The 17,252-nt window shown below is 41.4% G+C and overlaps 1 protein-coding gene across 1 annotated transcript; it reads left to right on the top strand.

Moving 5' to 3' along the window:
- The first annotated feature begins 4,022 nt into the window (after positions 1-4,022).
- Positions 4,023-5,278, top strand: LOC121698153 (thrombin inhibitor rhodniin-like). The gene is made up of 4 exons (XM_042079977.1): positions 4,023-4,173; positions 4,452-4,573; positions 4,838-4,947; positions 5,148-5,278. Exons 1-4 carry the CDS (start codon positions 4,125-4,127, stop codon positions 5,185-5,187), a joined length of 321 nt encoding a protein of 106 aa, XP_041935911.1. The 5' UTR covers positions 4,023-4,124; the 3' UTR covers positions 5,188-5,278.
- The last annotated feature ends 11,974 nt before the right edge of the window (positions 5,279-17,252 follow it).

Genomic DNA, 17,252 nt, shown 5'->3' with positions numbered 1-17,252 from the left:
AGTGAGGAGGGGGAGTATGGGGGGAGGTTGAGTACAGTGAGGAGGGGGAGTATGGAGTATGAGGGGAGGTTGAGTACAGTGAGGAGGGGGAGTATGGGGGGAGGTTGAGTACAGTGAGGAGGGGGAGTATTGGGAGTATGAGGGGAGGTTGAGTACAGTGAGGAGGGGGAGTATGAGGGGAGGTTGAGTACAGTGAGGAGGGGGAGTATTGGGAGAGGTTGAGTACAGTGAGGAGGGGGAGTATGGGGGGAGGTTGAGTACAGTGAGGAGGGGGAGTATGGGGGGAGGTTGAGTACAGTGAGGAGGGGGTGTTCTGTAAACCAGTTGCGGACCAAAGCTGCCCTATGGAAGCTAAGAGTGTCCCATATGATGACGTATCTGCTCTGCTCTGGCCTCTGAACATTAGTGAGCATGTCATGTAAGGTGTCCAGGAATGTAATAATGTGTGCAGTGTTATATGGGCCTAGGGTTGCATGATGGTGAACAACACCATTTGACTTATAGCTGCACACAGGGTGCTATTTGTGTAAAAACCAGAGAGGGGGGATGATTTTGAATAAGTTTGAAACCCCCCGCCCCCCAAAAAGAAAAAAAAATGAACGAACGATTTATAGCCTAGTAATGTCATGGCTAATAATAGCCTATATTAATTTCGCCACCTTTGTAACATTTTAGTTTTAGTTTACCGTGGTGTATGACTTTAAACAGCGAGTGTGCTTGGTATGATGATCAGCTCCTCTAATGCAGGGTAGGACTATCTTTTGACAAGCATACAAATTCACCTTGTTCTTTCCCCATCTGAAATGACTCCTCTACTTTTGCTGCCTCCATCCTTTCTGTATTTGTTGTGTAAAAAAACGTTATATGATGCCACTGAAGTCTTAAGTTACTGAATTGGCTAACAGTGTTAGTTGGTAACCAAATAGCCTACACATTGCGCTACACGCTGCGTAGGCTACGTGCATTCTCTCTCCTCCTGATTTGCGTTCAGTAGACAAGTGCGTAATATTGCAAAAGTTGAAAAAATAAATGTGTTTATTGTAGCCTACAGAAAATAAATAGCCCACTATCATACTGTCAGTTAATTGGCTACAGTGCAGTGAAGAGTTTGGAGAGTAAAGTTATAGGGCAACTTGAAGTTTTATGAAAATAATTTACGAACCAGAACATAAAGACTATGAAGCTTCTATTTCTTGCAGTTAAAACACCCGCTAGATAGTTTAAATACCCACCAACATTCGTTTTTGCAGTAGGCCTACAGATTATTTCTGAAAGTTATTTGTCTACTAGGCCTAGCCTACTGGCTGATTTATCAAACGAGTGCTTTCTCGTTCGTCCTCCGCAAACTACAGGTGTTTCGGTAGAGAGCCATTGAATAAGCGATGTCAAGCAATTTCTAAAATATGACAATATGCTTCACTGAATCCTTCTCGTTTTCTTTCATTTGTCCAGCTAACTTTTCCATTGAAACTAGCCATTTATGATGGATTACACAGTCGACATTCTGAAATGTCCTGCACGATCAAGGCCAAGTTAAGTTATCACGCAGCCACTGTGTCAGCAGCATGAGTGCTGACGGTGACGGTGCGTTTCTGATGTCAGATTATTATGTAGGCTAGCCTACTAGACTGTTCTCACGTTGTAGCGCTTTACTTATATGAAGTAGCATTAATCAATATGAGGGGCAGAGGGGGATAAATGTTGTCCCCCCCAGCGATGAAAATAATTAAGCAAAGGGGAGGATATCAAGACCAGAGGGGGGGAAATCCCCCCCATCCCCCCTACAAATCGCACCCTGGCTGCACACATAATTAAGTTACCATCACGTTGTCTTGGGACATTGATTATGGCCAATAATGTTCCTGCCACGTCTCCTTGTTTTAGTGAGGTTAAAACCTGCCTCATCCACAAAAAGCAGCTCATGACCCATGGCATCTGCCTCTAGCTCCATCACTCTCTGGCCAAGACAAAACAACTGCAGCACAGCAGGCCCATGCACAGCTCTACAGTATGCACTTATTCAGTACCAATGATATTATAGCTTACATGCACATGTTGTTTTACATGTTCACTGTTTCTTTCAAAAGGGACTCTGCAGATTTGTTTCATTCAGATTCTGTTGCGGAAGAGTACACAACATAATACAGAAATGCTCACATTGTCTATGTTTTCGTCATCCTCAATTATGCGCTGCTGTATTTCTCGTAGCCTTAGTGACTATATGGGTCTCTTGACTACAGTATATTATTTGCAATCACCATAGTGACTATATGGGTCTCTTGACTATATTATTTGCAATCACCATATTGACTATATGGGTCTCTTGTTCTGCAGTGAACATTCTTCCTCTGCCCCCAGCATCTGGACATCTAGCAATGATGTAAAAATACTGAAATTGTTACTTTACATGTATGGTATTGTTGTATAAAGAAAGACAGTAGAAACTAACTGAAGTGTACTCACATACAAACAGAAGTACACGTCCACCTACACACATGCATTTATTCACACCTTCATATGTATGTGCTGGATATAAATGCTTATTTTACGGCTCCTCACAATGTAAACAAAGCAAACATATAATTACTGCTGTCAATGGCTGGTGCGTCGTGGTCCTGTTTGCCCCGTCGGGACATATTTTTCCATAATGACCGGCGTTCTATATATTATCCCTTACACATCACATGTGCCCGTGTGTATGTGTGTGTGATAGAGGGATCAGTGCTGTGAAAAAGCATGATGGCCCCTTCCTCAACCTCAAGATATTGCTAGATAGAGGGATGGATGTGTGAATATATCCATCTGAATGTATGAATATGAGCTTTGTCAAAATGCATCACAATTTGAAACCAGTTGTGACCAGCGTAAGTATGAATACACTGGATTAATATAATAATAATAATAATAATAATAATAATAATAATAATAATAATAATAATAAAGCTTTATTTGTATAGCACCTTTCATACACAGAATGCAGCTCAAAGTGCTTTACATTTGAAGCATGTAACACAATAATAGTCAGTCATTATCAATCACTTTTCTTTGCTGTTTATGATATACTCAGCAACATATCAAAAATATAGAAAATGACGTCATAAGACTGGCAGCCTTAACCCTCTTAACCCCACAATATGAACTAAAAATGTATGTCTCTACTCACAGTAACGGTGTGTGAAGATGATTGTGACATGAGCCCAGAGCTCTTTCACAATTGTCAAACGTTTGAGCTGTCATCATGAGGCTTGCAGACTTTCAGAGGCTTGCAGAGTTTCGGTCTATCATCCCCTTTACTTGATTTTCCATTAGAGATGTGCATGCCATGTTAATAGCTAAGGTTATTGTGTAATTCCCAAACCAGGAGAACAAATAGATGAACTTGCATTATTGAAATAACTGGTCGCCTGAAAAAGGAAATATGTTGATCAATCTTTGAATACCGTGGACAATATCTAAACACTTATTTGGTTCTGATTTCCGGAGGGCAATTGACTTACTTTGGTGAAAGGAAATTCTACAAGAGATTACTGTAGGTGTTGCACTGAAAAACATGTGAAAAATTGACAAATTAAACCACATCATATTTGAACAAACTGGTCATGCTGTCATTGTGTTGAGCTAAGAAATTGAATGATAGCTACAGTATTTGAATGAATGATATGAACGAATGTAAGATATTTGGGGTATGGTTTAACAATATGATCCAAAACCCAAAATCACATCAGCTGGCAATTGACTGAGTAATGTTGACATCAAGCTTAGCTGTTGTGTTCCCAACTGGTTTTCTATGTTACACTTTGTCCTAGATTCCAATAGAGCTTGGGGCCCTGGAACATGTTTTATGTTGATGGTATTGTGGACAAGGGACCTCTATGCTGTGTCTTATTCCCACTATGAGAGGTGCACCATCGAGAGAATCCTCACCAACTGTGTCACAGTATGATATGGCAACTTCTCTCTACTCTCTCTCTCTCTCTCTCTCTCTCTCACTCTCTCTCTCATACACAAGATGTCCACTGAGGGGTGTGAGCAGAAAGTAAGAGATGAGGAGGCTATTTAAGGGCAGCTGGGGGACAAAGTTTCCATACTGTTGACACAACACTGCTGTTCCTTCTGAAGGCACCATGAAGCTCAACATCTCCATCGCCCTCTGTGCTCTACTTTACTTCGATGGTAAATACTCTTGCGCTCTTTCTCTCTCTCTCTCTCTCTCTCCGTCTACGCTCTACTTTACTTCTCAATACTCTTCCACTCTCTATCTGTCTATTTTCTTTCACCTTTTTTTTCTTTTTGCTAGCTGTGATTTTAAATATGTAATGTAATACACAGCCCGAATTCAGAAAAAGTTGGGACACTGTGAAATGTGTTGTATAAAATGTGTTGTATAAAGTACTGACCCATTCTCCCTCTCTTTTCTCCCTCACCCCAACTCCTCTCTCATTGCAAATCAGCTCCTGCGTTCTCCAACTGTTCTGTGTCCTGTGTGAAATTATGTTACGAACATTCCTCAAATCCCTATGGTCGACTGAGGCGTGCGTCTTCAGAACCAACCGAAAAGGAAACCGACCTAAAAGTAAATGTCCAATTTAGATTTTATTCTCTTACCACCTTGTCATCTGCATTCTGTACATATATGTGTTATGTGTATAATGGTAGCGAGCGGGTAAACCTCCCTCTCTACGCATTGAGGGACGTGCGGGTGATAAGACACTAGCCTAGTTGTTGCAGGTTCGAGCCAGAGCAGATGCCAGGCTAAACCATGGCGTCCAAACAAACTGCAGGTTATATACGAGCATTATGTACAGTGTGTGTATAATATTCTCTTCTCTCTGTTCAGACTGTCTGTGAGGCGTACTTCGCAGGATTGTTGGAGTGCGACTACCAACCTCTCTGTGCCACTGATGACAACGCCTACGACAATGTTTGTGCTCTTTGCGAGAAAATAAAGTAAGTCAGTCCATAGAGCAGGCTTGGCCTATAGCCTTCTCTTCCCCGCTAGCATCCTCCTATCAGGATGAGAGATGTATCTTGAGTATGCTGGCGGTGGAGATTTTATCAGTTCTGAGGAGGTCAGAGTTCCGTGGGCTCTATCAGGAAGGGACACAACACATGCACTGACACATTTCCCTTTTCACTCTCATCCACAGAAGCAACTCCCCTGAGATCCGTCATGATGGGAAATGTTGAAGGAGCTGAGAGCAGAGCTGCAGAGCTGCAGTCTACAGTCGGTCAGGAAGACTCCAGAGTCAGTTTGACACAATAAAGAATTTCAGCATCACCTCTCTCCTGCGTTTTTATTGCTTTCTTATTAATTTGGCTGCCACTTTGAGCCAAAGCGACTTATGGCCTCCTTACACCAAACAACTGTAAGGTGGCCATTACATATGTCCTTTGGAATTAAAATAGCCCCACATCATCACATACCCTTCACCATATCTCAAACCAGCTATAAAGGCTAACTGAAATAAAACCATGGCAATAGGTATGGTGAAGGGTATGTGGTGATGTGGACCTATTTTAATTCCAAAGGCCAAGGGAACTTTATCAGGATGCATAGTATCCTGGATCCATGACATAACTGTCCTTTAAAAATACAAATCTGCCTGCCTCTATGGGAATTTAACATAGGGGTATGTAGGCTATACTTATGAGCCCCTGTATTTTAAGGAGCACAACTGTATCAATTCTCCGACAACACCGAACATTTGCTTAGCATAAACAACTGTCATTCACTTACATGGCGAAGAACTGTCACTTGGTGTGAGAAAGACATTCATAACAATCTTCGTCTAATTAAGGGGGCCCGACAGGTTTCACAAAATAGTTTGTTCGGGGTACTTTAGCCACTTCCAGTTAAAAAAAAAAAAAAAAACCTAGCTTCTAACCTCCTACTGTAAAATCCCAGACCCAGTGTCCGTTTCGCTTTTTCAGCGGATGATTGGAATGTCCCGTTGTGTCTCAGAGCTTAATGCTTCATCAAAAGTGATATACTGCCATCTACTGGCACCATTGCGCCATTTCTCCTCTCCTTTGGAAAGAACAAACACTTTTGTCTAAGAAAACAAATATACATTTTATTGAAACATTTGAAGCATAGCTGAGAGCATTAAAGGAACCGCATGTAAGAAATGTATTTCAATTAATCATAAAATGGCCCTGATATGTCACTAGACATTAAGAAATCATGTTCATTTCAAATACTTATATCACTGACAATAGTAGACCGGCCAGGATATTGTCATTTAAAAAGTGAAGTTGCAGCCCTCAACTGATGTTGATGTTGTGTTTTGTCATGTCATGTTGTGTTTTGGCCTGATGCGCCACTCTCCACCTATCTACTAATAACAAAGTCAGTAGTCTTTCGGCATGTGGGTTGGCAACCTCGAGTCAGGGGGGAGGGGGAGGGGATACACCGCTCTACAGTAATTTGAAAGTGATTGCAGTACCAGTTTTGGCCACAATCTTACATATGGTTCCTTTAACACACGTGCTAATATAATCATCTGAAGAGTATGGATGGGATGCACTGGGAGTTTCTGGGTGCATTGTGTGGTCACCCATAGTGGTGTCCACAATAGAGATACAGCGGGGAAAATAAGTATTGAACATGTCAACATTTTTTTGAGTAGGTATACTTCCAAACTGGAAATTTTCACCGGATATTAGTATTAACTCAGATAATCCACCCACATAAGAAAATCCAAACATTAAAGTCCATAGGTAGAATTATGTGTAATAAAGTGGAATGACACTGGAAAAAAGTATTGAACTCGCCTGCTGAAATTTCTTTGTGGAAAAGCCTTTATTCGTAATGACGGCTTCAAGGCATTTCCTGTATGACGAAACTAATCAGTCACAGTATTCTTGTGAGTTTGGTCCATTCTTTTAAACAGATATTCCTTTAATATTGAAGATTCCAGGGGTCCCTCTTGTGAATTCTGATCTTTTGTTAACTTCCAAAACTGTTAAATTGTATTGAAGTCAGGACCTTGATTTCCTTTCTCTGAAACCAATTGAGAGTTTCCTTCGCTTATTGGTTTGGATCATTGTCCTGCTTGAAGGTATAGCCATGTCTCATCATCATCATCCTGGTGGATTTAAAGATTCTCCCAGAACAAAATGGCTCCATTCATCATTCCTTCAACTGTATGAAGTCTGCTAGTGCCATGAGATGAAACACAGCCCACACCATGATGCCACCACCTTAAAACCTCACTGTTGGAAGAGTATTTTTAGGGTGATGCACAGTGCCATTTCTCCTCCAAATATGGTGTGTAGTATGACATCCGAAGAGTTCAATTTTGATCTTGCCTGACCAGAATACATTCTCTCAGCAATAGAGTCATGCGGGATGAGCGTGCATAGAGGCCATGGCGGTGGAGTGCATTACCTATGATTTTCTCTGTAACAAATGTACCTGCTGCTTCATGTTTCTTGTGTGACACCTTGGTAACAAAAAACCTTTTTATAGCCCACCCAGTATGTACTGACCCAGCTTATATCAATTTGCATAGATAGGAGGGATAATATCTCTAGTTGGTTTCTTATAGTCAGTTTGTTCCTTGCCATTCCTTGCCTTGTGGAACAAATTGTTCATGACAGAGCCCATATACTGTATATATATATACAGTCTATTACAGAGCCTTAATCAATGTTGTGGTTGGAAAAATGACACCAAGAGCATAGAAGTTTTGAAAGCAAGAGCGAGCAGAAGACAGAGGCGATTAGCAGGCCGATGCGAACGTCACTTCTGTGCTCTGAATCATAATTGAGACTAAATGCATGCTAGTTTCTATCCACAAGCTACCAGGATTCTGAACTGTGATACTAATCCTCATACCTAATCTCGTCAACCTCACACCTCCTCAGGGATTTTCTTGTTTGCCACTTCTTCACTTCTTAAATGTCAATTGAGTCAATGGCCTCCTTGCCAGACTGACGACAGGTTCGTATGGGTTCTCCTAGGCTAGGATATGCCATGCGATGAAGAAACAAATTAGGAAGAAAGACAGTTGTTGAAGTTAACTGAAGTGTACACTCTTCCTACTCAGATGCACACACAGGTACACATCCACCTACACACATGCATTTATTCACACCTTCATTTGTACTATATATGCTGATATATATGCATCATGTGTGTCTGTGTGTATGTGTGTGTGAGAGAGGGATCACTGCTGTGATAAAGCATGATGGCTCAAGGATTGCTACATAGAGGGATGGATGTGTGAATGTATCCATCTGAATGTATGAATATGAGCAAAATGTGTTTCCTAAACTTTTTTTCTGGGGACCCACTTTTTAAAAATGACAGACCATCGCGACCCATTTCTCTTCAGATCTAACATGCAACCTGCATGCAACCACCAATATTGTTTTAGGCCACAGGTTCTCAAACATTTCTTGGGGATATTCGTGCATGCAATTGTCGTCGCTCTTCAGCAAGCTGTTCCTGTATTTCTAAAGAGAAAATACTGCTACTGTACGCTGCGTTGCAGACAAATTATCCATAACACCGTCAATTCTTATGTAAACATGTAGCAAATTACTCAAGTCGTTATATTGTAGCCAATTTGTGGAGGTTTCTTTATTTGGAAATTTGAATCCGCATTTCCCTCTGGAGTGAAACGTTTGTTTGTAGGCCGTATACCAAGGCTGTGTATTGATGTTGTGACAAGCTATGTTGTAAGAATGTGAAATTAATACATATCAGAACAATGGCTTTTGCGCAATAGTCAAAAGATAATGCGTCTTTACTGCCTAGTAGCCTAGAGTTTGCAAGGTGGATAATGAGAGGAAATAATAGCGTTTAAAATGTCCATTTAAATTGTAGCCTACCTAATATAATGCACTGTTGAGCGTTATAAATCCAAAATAATAAGGAATGTGATGAGGTTGCTATTAACTTAAAAGAGTGCATCTACAATCGAAACTATCTACAGCCTATGACGCAAATTGAATTGCCATGTCCGGTATACTGATGTCTGCTTTAGTCGACTAGATTTTAATCGGTCAAGTTGAAGAGCTGGTGTCTGTTAATGTTCGTGCAAATAGGCTGATTCATGTCCCTTGCATTTTGCAACTGCGAGGTCCATGGCAGGCGCCCCACAGAAATGTTTCATTTTGCGAGTGAGATGTCCATGCTGTCCCTTCTGCGACGCGCTCGTCCCCCAATTTCAGAGCTATTATAAATGCAAAATTCAAAGCTATTATAAATGCACAGAGGGCCGTGACTGTGATAAACAAACTATATCCTAATAGAAAACTGATAGCTTTCCTGGCTAAATTGTATAAGTTAGGCCTATTAGACAACATAAATTGTACTGGCGACTGAAATAAAATCTCCTGCGACCCACCCCTGGGTCGCGACCCAGTCTTTTGGAAACACTGGTCTACACCATGCCATCTCTCAGGATCTGGGCACAAAATTTTGTCTACATCACATGCAATGTCCTCTAGTCCAAGGCACCGGGGAAATATCTTCTGGAATGCCGTATCCAGGCCTGACATGATGCCTGGTCAATATCCCCACATGCCTCCTCCATTGCCTGTAAAAGGGCTATGCGCTGATGGGGATGACGGTCATAGACCTTCCAGCGCCAGGCAGAGAAGAACTCTTCAATATGATTCAAGAATGGAGAGTATTGGGAGAGGTTGAGTACAGTGAGGAGGGGGAGTATGAGGGGAGGTTGAGTACAGTGAGGAGGGGGAGTATGAGGGGAGGTTGAGTACAGTGAGGAGGGGGAGTATGAGGGGAGGTTGAGTACAGTGAGGAGGGGGAGTATTGGGAGTATGAGGGGAGGTTGAGTACAGTGAGGAGGGGGAGTATGGGGGGAGGTTGAGTACAGTGAGGAGGGGGAGTATGGGGGGAGGTTGAGTACAGTGAGGAGGGGGAGTATTGGGAGTATGAGGGGAGGTTGAGTACAGTGAGGAGGGGGAGTATGGGGGGAGGTTGAGTACAGTGAGGAGGGGGAGTATGAGGGGAGGTTGAGTACAGTGAGGAGGGGGAGTATTGGGAGAGGTTGAGTACAGTGAGGAGGGGGAGAATGGGGAGAGGTTGAGTACAGTGAGGAGGGGGTGTTCTGTAAACCAGTTGCGGACCAAAGCTGCCCTATGGAAGCTAAGAGTGTCCCATATGATGACGTATCTGCTCTGCTCTGGCCTCTGAACATTAGTGAGCATGTCATGTAAGGTGTCCAGGAATGTAATAATGTGTGCAGTGTTATATGGGCCTAGGGTTGCATGATGGTGAACAACACCATTTTGACTTATAGCTGCACACAGGGTGCTATTTGTGTAAAAACCAGAGAGGGGGGATGATTTTGAATAAGTTTGTAACAAAATGAACAAACGATTTATAGCCTAGTAATGTCATGGCTAATAATAGCCTATATTAATTTCGCCACCTTTGTAACATTTTAGTTTTAGTTTACCGTGGTGTATGACTTTAAACAGCGAGTGTGCTTGGTATGATGATCAGCTCCTCTAATGCAGGGTAGGACTATCTTTTGACAAGCATACAAATTCACCTTGTTCTTTCCCCATCTGAAATGACTCCTCTACTTTTGCTGCCTCCATCCTTTCTGTATTTGTTGTGTAAAAAAACGTTATATGATGCCACTGAAGTCTTAAGTTACTGAATTGGCTAACAGTGTTAGTTGGTAACCAAATAGCCTACACATTGCGCTACACGCTGCGTAGGCTACGTGCATTCTCTCTCCTCCTGATTTGCGTTCAGTAGACAAGTGCGTAATATTGCAAAAGTTGAAAAAATAAATGTGTTTATTGTAGCCTACAGAAAATAAATAGCCTACTATCATACTGTCAGTTAATTGGCTACAGTGCAGTGAAGAGTTTGGAGAGTAAAGTTATAGGGCAACTTGAAGTTTTATGAAAATAATTTACGAACCAGAACATAAAGACCATGAAGCTTCTATTTCTTGCAGTTAAAACACCCGCTAGATAGTTTAAATACCCACCAACATTTGTTTTTGCAGTAGGCCTACAGATTATTTCTGAAAGTTATTTGTCTACTAGGCCTAGCCTACTGGCTGATTTATCAAACGAGTGCTTTCTCGTTCGTCCTCCGCAAACTACAGGTGTTTCGGTAGAGAGCCATTGAATAAGCGATGTCAAGCAATTTCTAAAATATGACAATATGCTTCCCTGAATCCTTCTCGTTTTCTTTCATTTGTCCAGCTAACTTTTCCATTGAAACTAGCCATTTATGTTGGATTACACAGTCGACATTCTGAAATGTCCTGCACGATCAAGGCCAAGTTAAGTTATCACGCAGCCACTGTGTCAGCAGCATGAGTGCTGACGGTGACGGTGCGTTTCTGATGTCAGATTATTATGTAGGCTAGCCTACTAGACTGTTCTCACGTTGCAGCGCTTTACTTATATGAAGTAGCATTAATCAATATGAGGGGCAGAGGGGCATAAATGTCCCCCCCAGCGATGAAAATAATTAAGCAAAGGGGAGGATATCAAGACCAGAGGGGGGGAAATCCCCCCCATCCCCCCTACAAATCGCACCCTGGCTGCACACATAATTAAGTTACCATCACGTTGTCTTGGGACATTGATTATGGCCAATAATGTTCCTGCCACGTCTCCTTGTTTTAGTGAGGTTAAAACCTGCCTCATCCACAAAAAGCAGCTCATGACCCATGGCATCTGCCTCTAGCTCCATCACTCTCTGGCCAAGACAAAACAACTGCAGCACAGCAGGCCCATGCACAGCTCTACAGTATGCACTTATTCAGTACCAATGATATTATAGCTTACATGCACATGTTGTTTTACATGTTCACTGTTTCTTTCAAAAGGGACTCTGCAGATTTGTTTCATTCAGATTCTGTTGCGGAAGAGTACACAACATAATACAGAAATGCTCACATTGTCTATGTTTTCGTCATCCTCAATTATGCGCTGCTGTATTTCTCGTAGCCTTAGTGACTATATGGGTCTCTTGACTACAGTATATTATTTGCAATCACCATAGTGACTATATGGGTCTCTTGACTATATTATTTGCAATCACCATATTGACTATATGGGTCTCTTGTTCTGCAGTGAACATTCTTCCTCTGCCCCCAGCATCTGGACATCTAGCAATGATGTAAAAATACTGAAATTGTTACTTTACATGTATGGTATTGTTGTATAAAGAAAGACAGTAGAAACTAACTGAAGTGTACTCACATACAAACAGAAGTACACGTCCACCTACACACATGCATTTATTCACACCTTCATACAGTGGGCAGTGCTTCGACTTGGCCAGCTTCACTCGCGGTCCGCGCGTGGGATCACGCGGTATCACGCGGCTCTAATTTGTATTTTTCCAGTGAGACGCTGCAACAACCCAAACAACCGGTAGATGGCTCAAGTGAGCAGGGTGTCTCGTAAAAAGAAATGGAGCCTGGAAAACCCTACACAAACTTCACTACAGACTTTAGCAGACTGGTTTAGAAATAATTTAATAGCCAGAAATATGCCTGCCCTGCACTAAAAAAGAAATATTTGGTTAACTGCGAGTGAATCCCGTTTGCAGCCGTAGAAGAAACGCAGGACAAATTAAACATTCTGATTTTCTCCGAGTGCAACGATGATAAACAGACATCATTTGGACAAAATATAGAGCATATTAACCTCCTTTTCTCAGCCAAATGCCTTCCTGTTACGTCCTGTTATCACAGAGTTACAGGCGATAAACGATTTTTGATGGTCACAAGTTTAATTCATTAGCGTTTTTTTATTTATTTTTATTATTATTAAACAGTTATTTTCATTTAAAGGTTTGACATCGTGCTTATTCAGAAGAGCATTTAGTGCTCTCCCCAATCCCAGACGTTCACATTGCATGTTTGTTTGTAATGGATGCAACCGCGAGATAGGCTATGCGTTTGATGGCAATGAGTTGTTAACAGACATGAACCAAGACATATAGCCCAGCAGCAATCTAGGGACTGTTCGTTATTTATTGAAGGGGCCACCGGAGGAATTTTGAGTGCTTCAGTCAAAAGTTGCATGACCCTCTCTTTCCTGCTAGAAATTGTTCAATGACCCTCCGACAGAATTGTTAAAAAAGACATGACCCTCCCCTGCCAATTGCTGTCTTCCGCCCGCGCCACAGCCACACACTGTGATAACGTTCTTAAATCAATCTTTCCCGTGAGCTTGCATGCTACCAGTCCTTCCTTTTCAAATGTGTTGCGCCTGTTTGCACAATTTCACAAATAATCATATGTGATTAATAATATGACAAATAATCCCTGTGCACGGGGACCGAAACAATGCATGCCAACTTTTTCCGTGTTTATCACGTAGGCCTATTTTAACTTTCCCCCGCTGTCTTGCCGTTTTAATGTTTTCCCGTAGAATATCCCATATTTTAATACTCTCATAACAGCCCTTCCATCGGGCCTACCATAACTTACCAACTCTGTACTGTAGACCCTTTCTGGCTATTTATATTTTCTGTGAAATAAGCAAATGTATTTGTTCAACTTTATGAAGCAGAATTAACGCATAGGCTACTTGGAACATAATAAATTTGACAAAGGACAGATGTATGTTGCTAGTGACAAAATATTAACTTTCAGTGTTTTACGATGTCTTTGTCATGGGGAAGTGTTTTCCCCCATGCATTTATTCTAGGTTACTGTCAGTGACTGCCGCGAGAGAAGCGGCATCCTCAATTATGCGCTGCTGTATTTCTCGTAGCCTTAGTGACTATATGGGTCTCTTGACTACAGTATATTATTTGCAATCACCATATTGACTATATGGGTCTCTTGACTATATTATTTGCAATCACCATAGTGACTATATGGGTCTCTTGACTATATTATTTGCAATCACCATATTGACTATATGGGTCTCTTGTTCTGCAGTGAACATTCTTCCTCTGCCCCCAGCATCTGGACATCTAGCAATGATGTAAAAATACTGAAATTGTTACTTTACATGTATGGTATTGTTGTATAAAGAAAGACAGTAGAAACTAACTGAAGTGTACTCACATACAAACAGAAGTACACGTCCACCTACACACATGCATTTATTCACACCTTCATATGTATGTGCTGGATATAAATGCTTATTTTACGGCTCCTCACAATGTAAACAAAGCAAACATATAATTACTGCTGTCAATGGCTGGTGCGTCGGGGTCCTGTTTGCCCCGTCGGGACATATTTTTCCATAATGACCGGCGTTCTATATATTATCCCTTACACATCACATGTGCCCGTGTGTATGTGTGTGTGATAGAGGGATCAGTGCTGTGAAAAAGCATGATGGCCCCTTCCTCAACCTCAAGATATTGCTAGATAGAGGGATGGATGTGTGAATATATCCATCTGAATGTATGAATATGAGCTTTGTCAAAATGCATCACAATTTGAAACCAGTTGTGACCAGCGTAAGTATGAATACACTGGATTAATATAATAATAATAATAATAATAATAATAATAATAATAATAATAATAATAATAAAGCTTTATTTGTATAGCACCTTTCATACACAGAATGCAGCTCAAAGTGCTTTACATTTGAAGCATGTAACACAATAATAGTCAGTCATTATCAATCACTTTTCTTTGCTGTTTATGATATACTCAGCAACATATCAAAAATATAGAAAATGACGTCATAAGACTGGCAGCCTTAACCCTCTTAACCCCACAATATGAACTAAAAATGTATGTCTCTACTCACAGTAACGGTGTGTGAAGATGATTGTGACATGAGCCCAGAGCTCTTTCACAATTGTCAAACGTTTGAGCTGTCATCATGAGGCTTGCAGACTTTCAGAGGCTTGCAGAGTTTCGGTCTATCATCCCCTTTACTTGATTTTCCATTAGAGATGTGCATGCCATGTTAATAGCTAAGGTTATTGTGTAATTCCCAAACCAGGAGAACAAATAGATGAACTTGCATTATTGAAATAACTTGTCGCCTGAAAAAGGAAATATGTTGATCAATCTTTGAATACCGTGGACAATATCTAAACACTTATTTGGTTCTGATTTCCGGAGGGCAATTGACTTACTTTGGTGAAAGGAAATTCTACAAGAGATTACTGTAGGTGTTGCACTGAAAAACATGTGAAAAATTGACAAATTAAACCACATCATATTTGAACAAACTGGTCATGCTGTCATTGTGTTGAGCTAAGAAATTGAATGATAGCTACAGTATTTGAATGAATGATATGAACGAATGTAAGATATTTGGGGTATGGTTTAACAATATGATCCAAAACCCAAAATCACATCAGCTGGCAATTGACTGAGTAATGTTGACATCAAGCTTAGCTGTTGTGTTCCCAACTGGTTTTCTATGTTACACTTTGTCCTAGATTCCAATAGAGCTTGGGGCCCTGGAACATGTTTTATGTTGATGGTATTGTGGACAAGGGACCTCTATGCTGTGTCTTATTCCCACTATGAGAGGTGCACCATCGAGAGAATCCTCACCAACTGTGTCACAGTATGATATGGCAACTTCTCTCTACTCTCTCTCTCTCTCTCTCTCTCTCTCTCTCACTCTCTCTCTCATACACAAGATGTCCACTGAGGGGTGTGAGCAGAAAGTAAGAGATGAGGAGGCTATTTAAGGGCAGCTGGGGGACAAAGTTTCCATACTGTTGACACAACACTGCTGTTCCTTCTGAAGGCACCATGAAGCTCAGCATCACCATCGCCCTCTGTGCTCTACTTTACTTCGCTGGTAAATACTCTTGCGCTCTTTCTCTCTCTCTCTCTCTCCGTCTACGCTCTACTTTACTTCTCAATACTCATCCACTCTCTATCTCTGTCTATTTTCTTTCACCTTTTTTTTCTTTTTGCTAGCTGTGATTTTAAATATGTAATGTAATACACAGCCCGAATTCAGAAAAAGTTGGGACACTGTGAAATGTGTTGTATAAAATGTGTTGTATAAAGTACTGACCCATTCTCCCTCTCTTTTCTCCCTCACCCCAACTCCTCTCTCATTGCAAATCAGCTCCTGCGTTCTCCAACTGTGTGCATATAGGTCACGGACATTTCTCCAACTCAAATTTCTTCGGTCGACTGAGGCGTGCGTCTTCAGAACCAACCGAAAAGGAAACCGACCTAAAAGTAAATGTCCAATTTAGATTTTATTCTCTTACCACCTTGTCATCTGCATTCTGTACATATATGTGTTATGTGTATAATGGTAGCGAGCGGGTGAACCTCCCTCTCTACGCATTGAGGGACGTGCGGGTGATAAGACACTAGCCTAGTTGTTGCAGGTTCGAGCCAGAGCAGATGCCAGGCTAAACCATGGCGTCCAAACAAACTGCAGGTTATATACGAGCATTATGTACAGTGTGTGTATAATATTCTCTTCTCTCTGTTCAGACTGTCTGTGAGACGTACTTCGCAGGATTGTTGGAGTGCGACTACCAACCTCTCTGTGCCACTGATGACAACACCTACGACAATGTTTGCGCTCTTTGCGAGAAAATAAAGTAAGTCAGTCCATAGAGCAGGCTTTGCCTATAGCCTTCTCTTCCCCGCTAGCATCCTCCTATCAGGGGGAAAGATGTATCTTGAGTATGCTGGCGGTGGAGATTTTATCAGTTCTGAGGAGGTCAGAGTTCCGTGGGCTCTATCAGGAAGGGACACAACACATGCACTGACACATTTCCCTTTTCACTCTCATCCACAGAAGCAACTCCCCTGAGATCCGTCAAGATGGGAAATGTTGAAGGAGCTGAGAGCAGAGCTGCAGAGCTGCAGTCTACAGTCAGTCAGGAAGACTCCAGAGTCAGTTTGACACGATAAAGAATTTCAGCATCACTTCTCTCCTGTGTTTTTATTGCTTTCTTATTCATTTCGCTGCCACTTTGAGCAAAGTGACTTACATTTGTCCTTTGGAATTAAAATAGCCCCACATCATCACATACCCTTCACCATATCTCAAACCAGTTATATAGGCTAACTGAAATAAAACCATGGCAATAGGTATGGTGAAGGGTATGTGGTGATGTGGGCCTATTTTAATTCCAAAGGCCAAGGGAACTTTATCAGGATGCATAGTATCCTGGATCCATGAAATAACTGGCCTTTGGAATACAATGGCCATACAAATCTGCCTGCCTCTATGGGAATTTAACATAGGGGTATGTAGGCTATACTTATGAGCCCCTGTATTTTAAGGAAGAACATTTATTTATTTATGATACATTATTCATTCACAAAGAAGATTGG

Source organism: Alosa sapidissima, chromosome 23 (genome assembly GCF_018492685.1).
Source record: "Alosa sapidissima isolate fAloSap1 chromosome 23, fAloSap1.pri, whole genome shotgun sequence".
Lineage (NCBI taxonomy): Eukaryota > Metazoa > Chordata > Actinopteri > Clupeiformes > Clupeidae > Alosa > Alosa sapidissima.
The sequence above is the reverse complement of the archived record's forward strand: the minus strand, read 5'-3'. Positions and strand labels throughout refer to the sequence as shown.

What these genes read in the sequence shown, in the direction of transcription:
- LOC121698153 (XM_042079977.1), top strand. Translation starts at nt 4,125, where the DNA reads ATGAAGCTCAACATCTCCATCGCCCTCTGTGCTCTACTTTACTTCGAT. An exon ending in TGCTCTACTTTACTTCGATG is followed by an intron (nt 4,174 to 4,451) that starts GTAAATACTCTT and finishes ATTGCAAATCAG; the next exon opens with CTCCTGCGTTCTCCAACTGT. An exon ending in AAAAGGAAACCGACCTAAAA is followed by an intron (nt 4,574 to 4,837) that starts GTAAATGTCCAA and finishes CTCTCTGTTCAG; the next exon opens with ACTGTCTGTGAGGCGTACTT.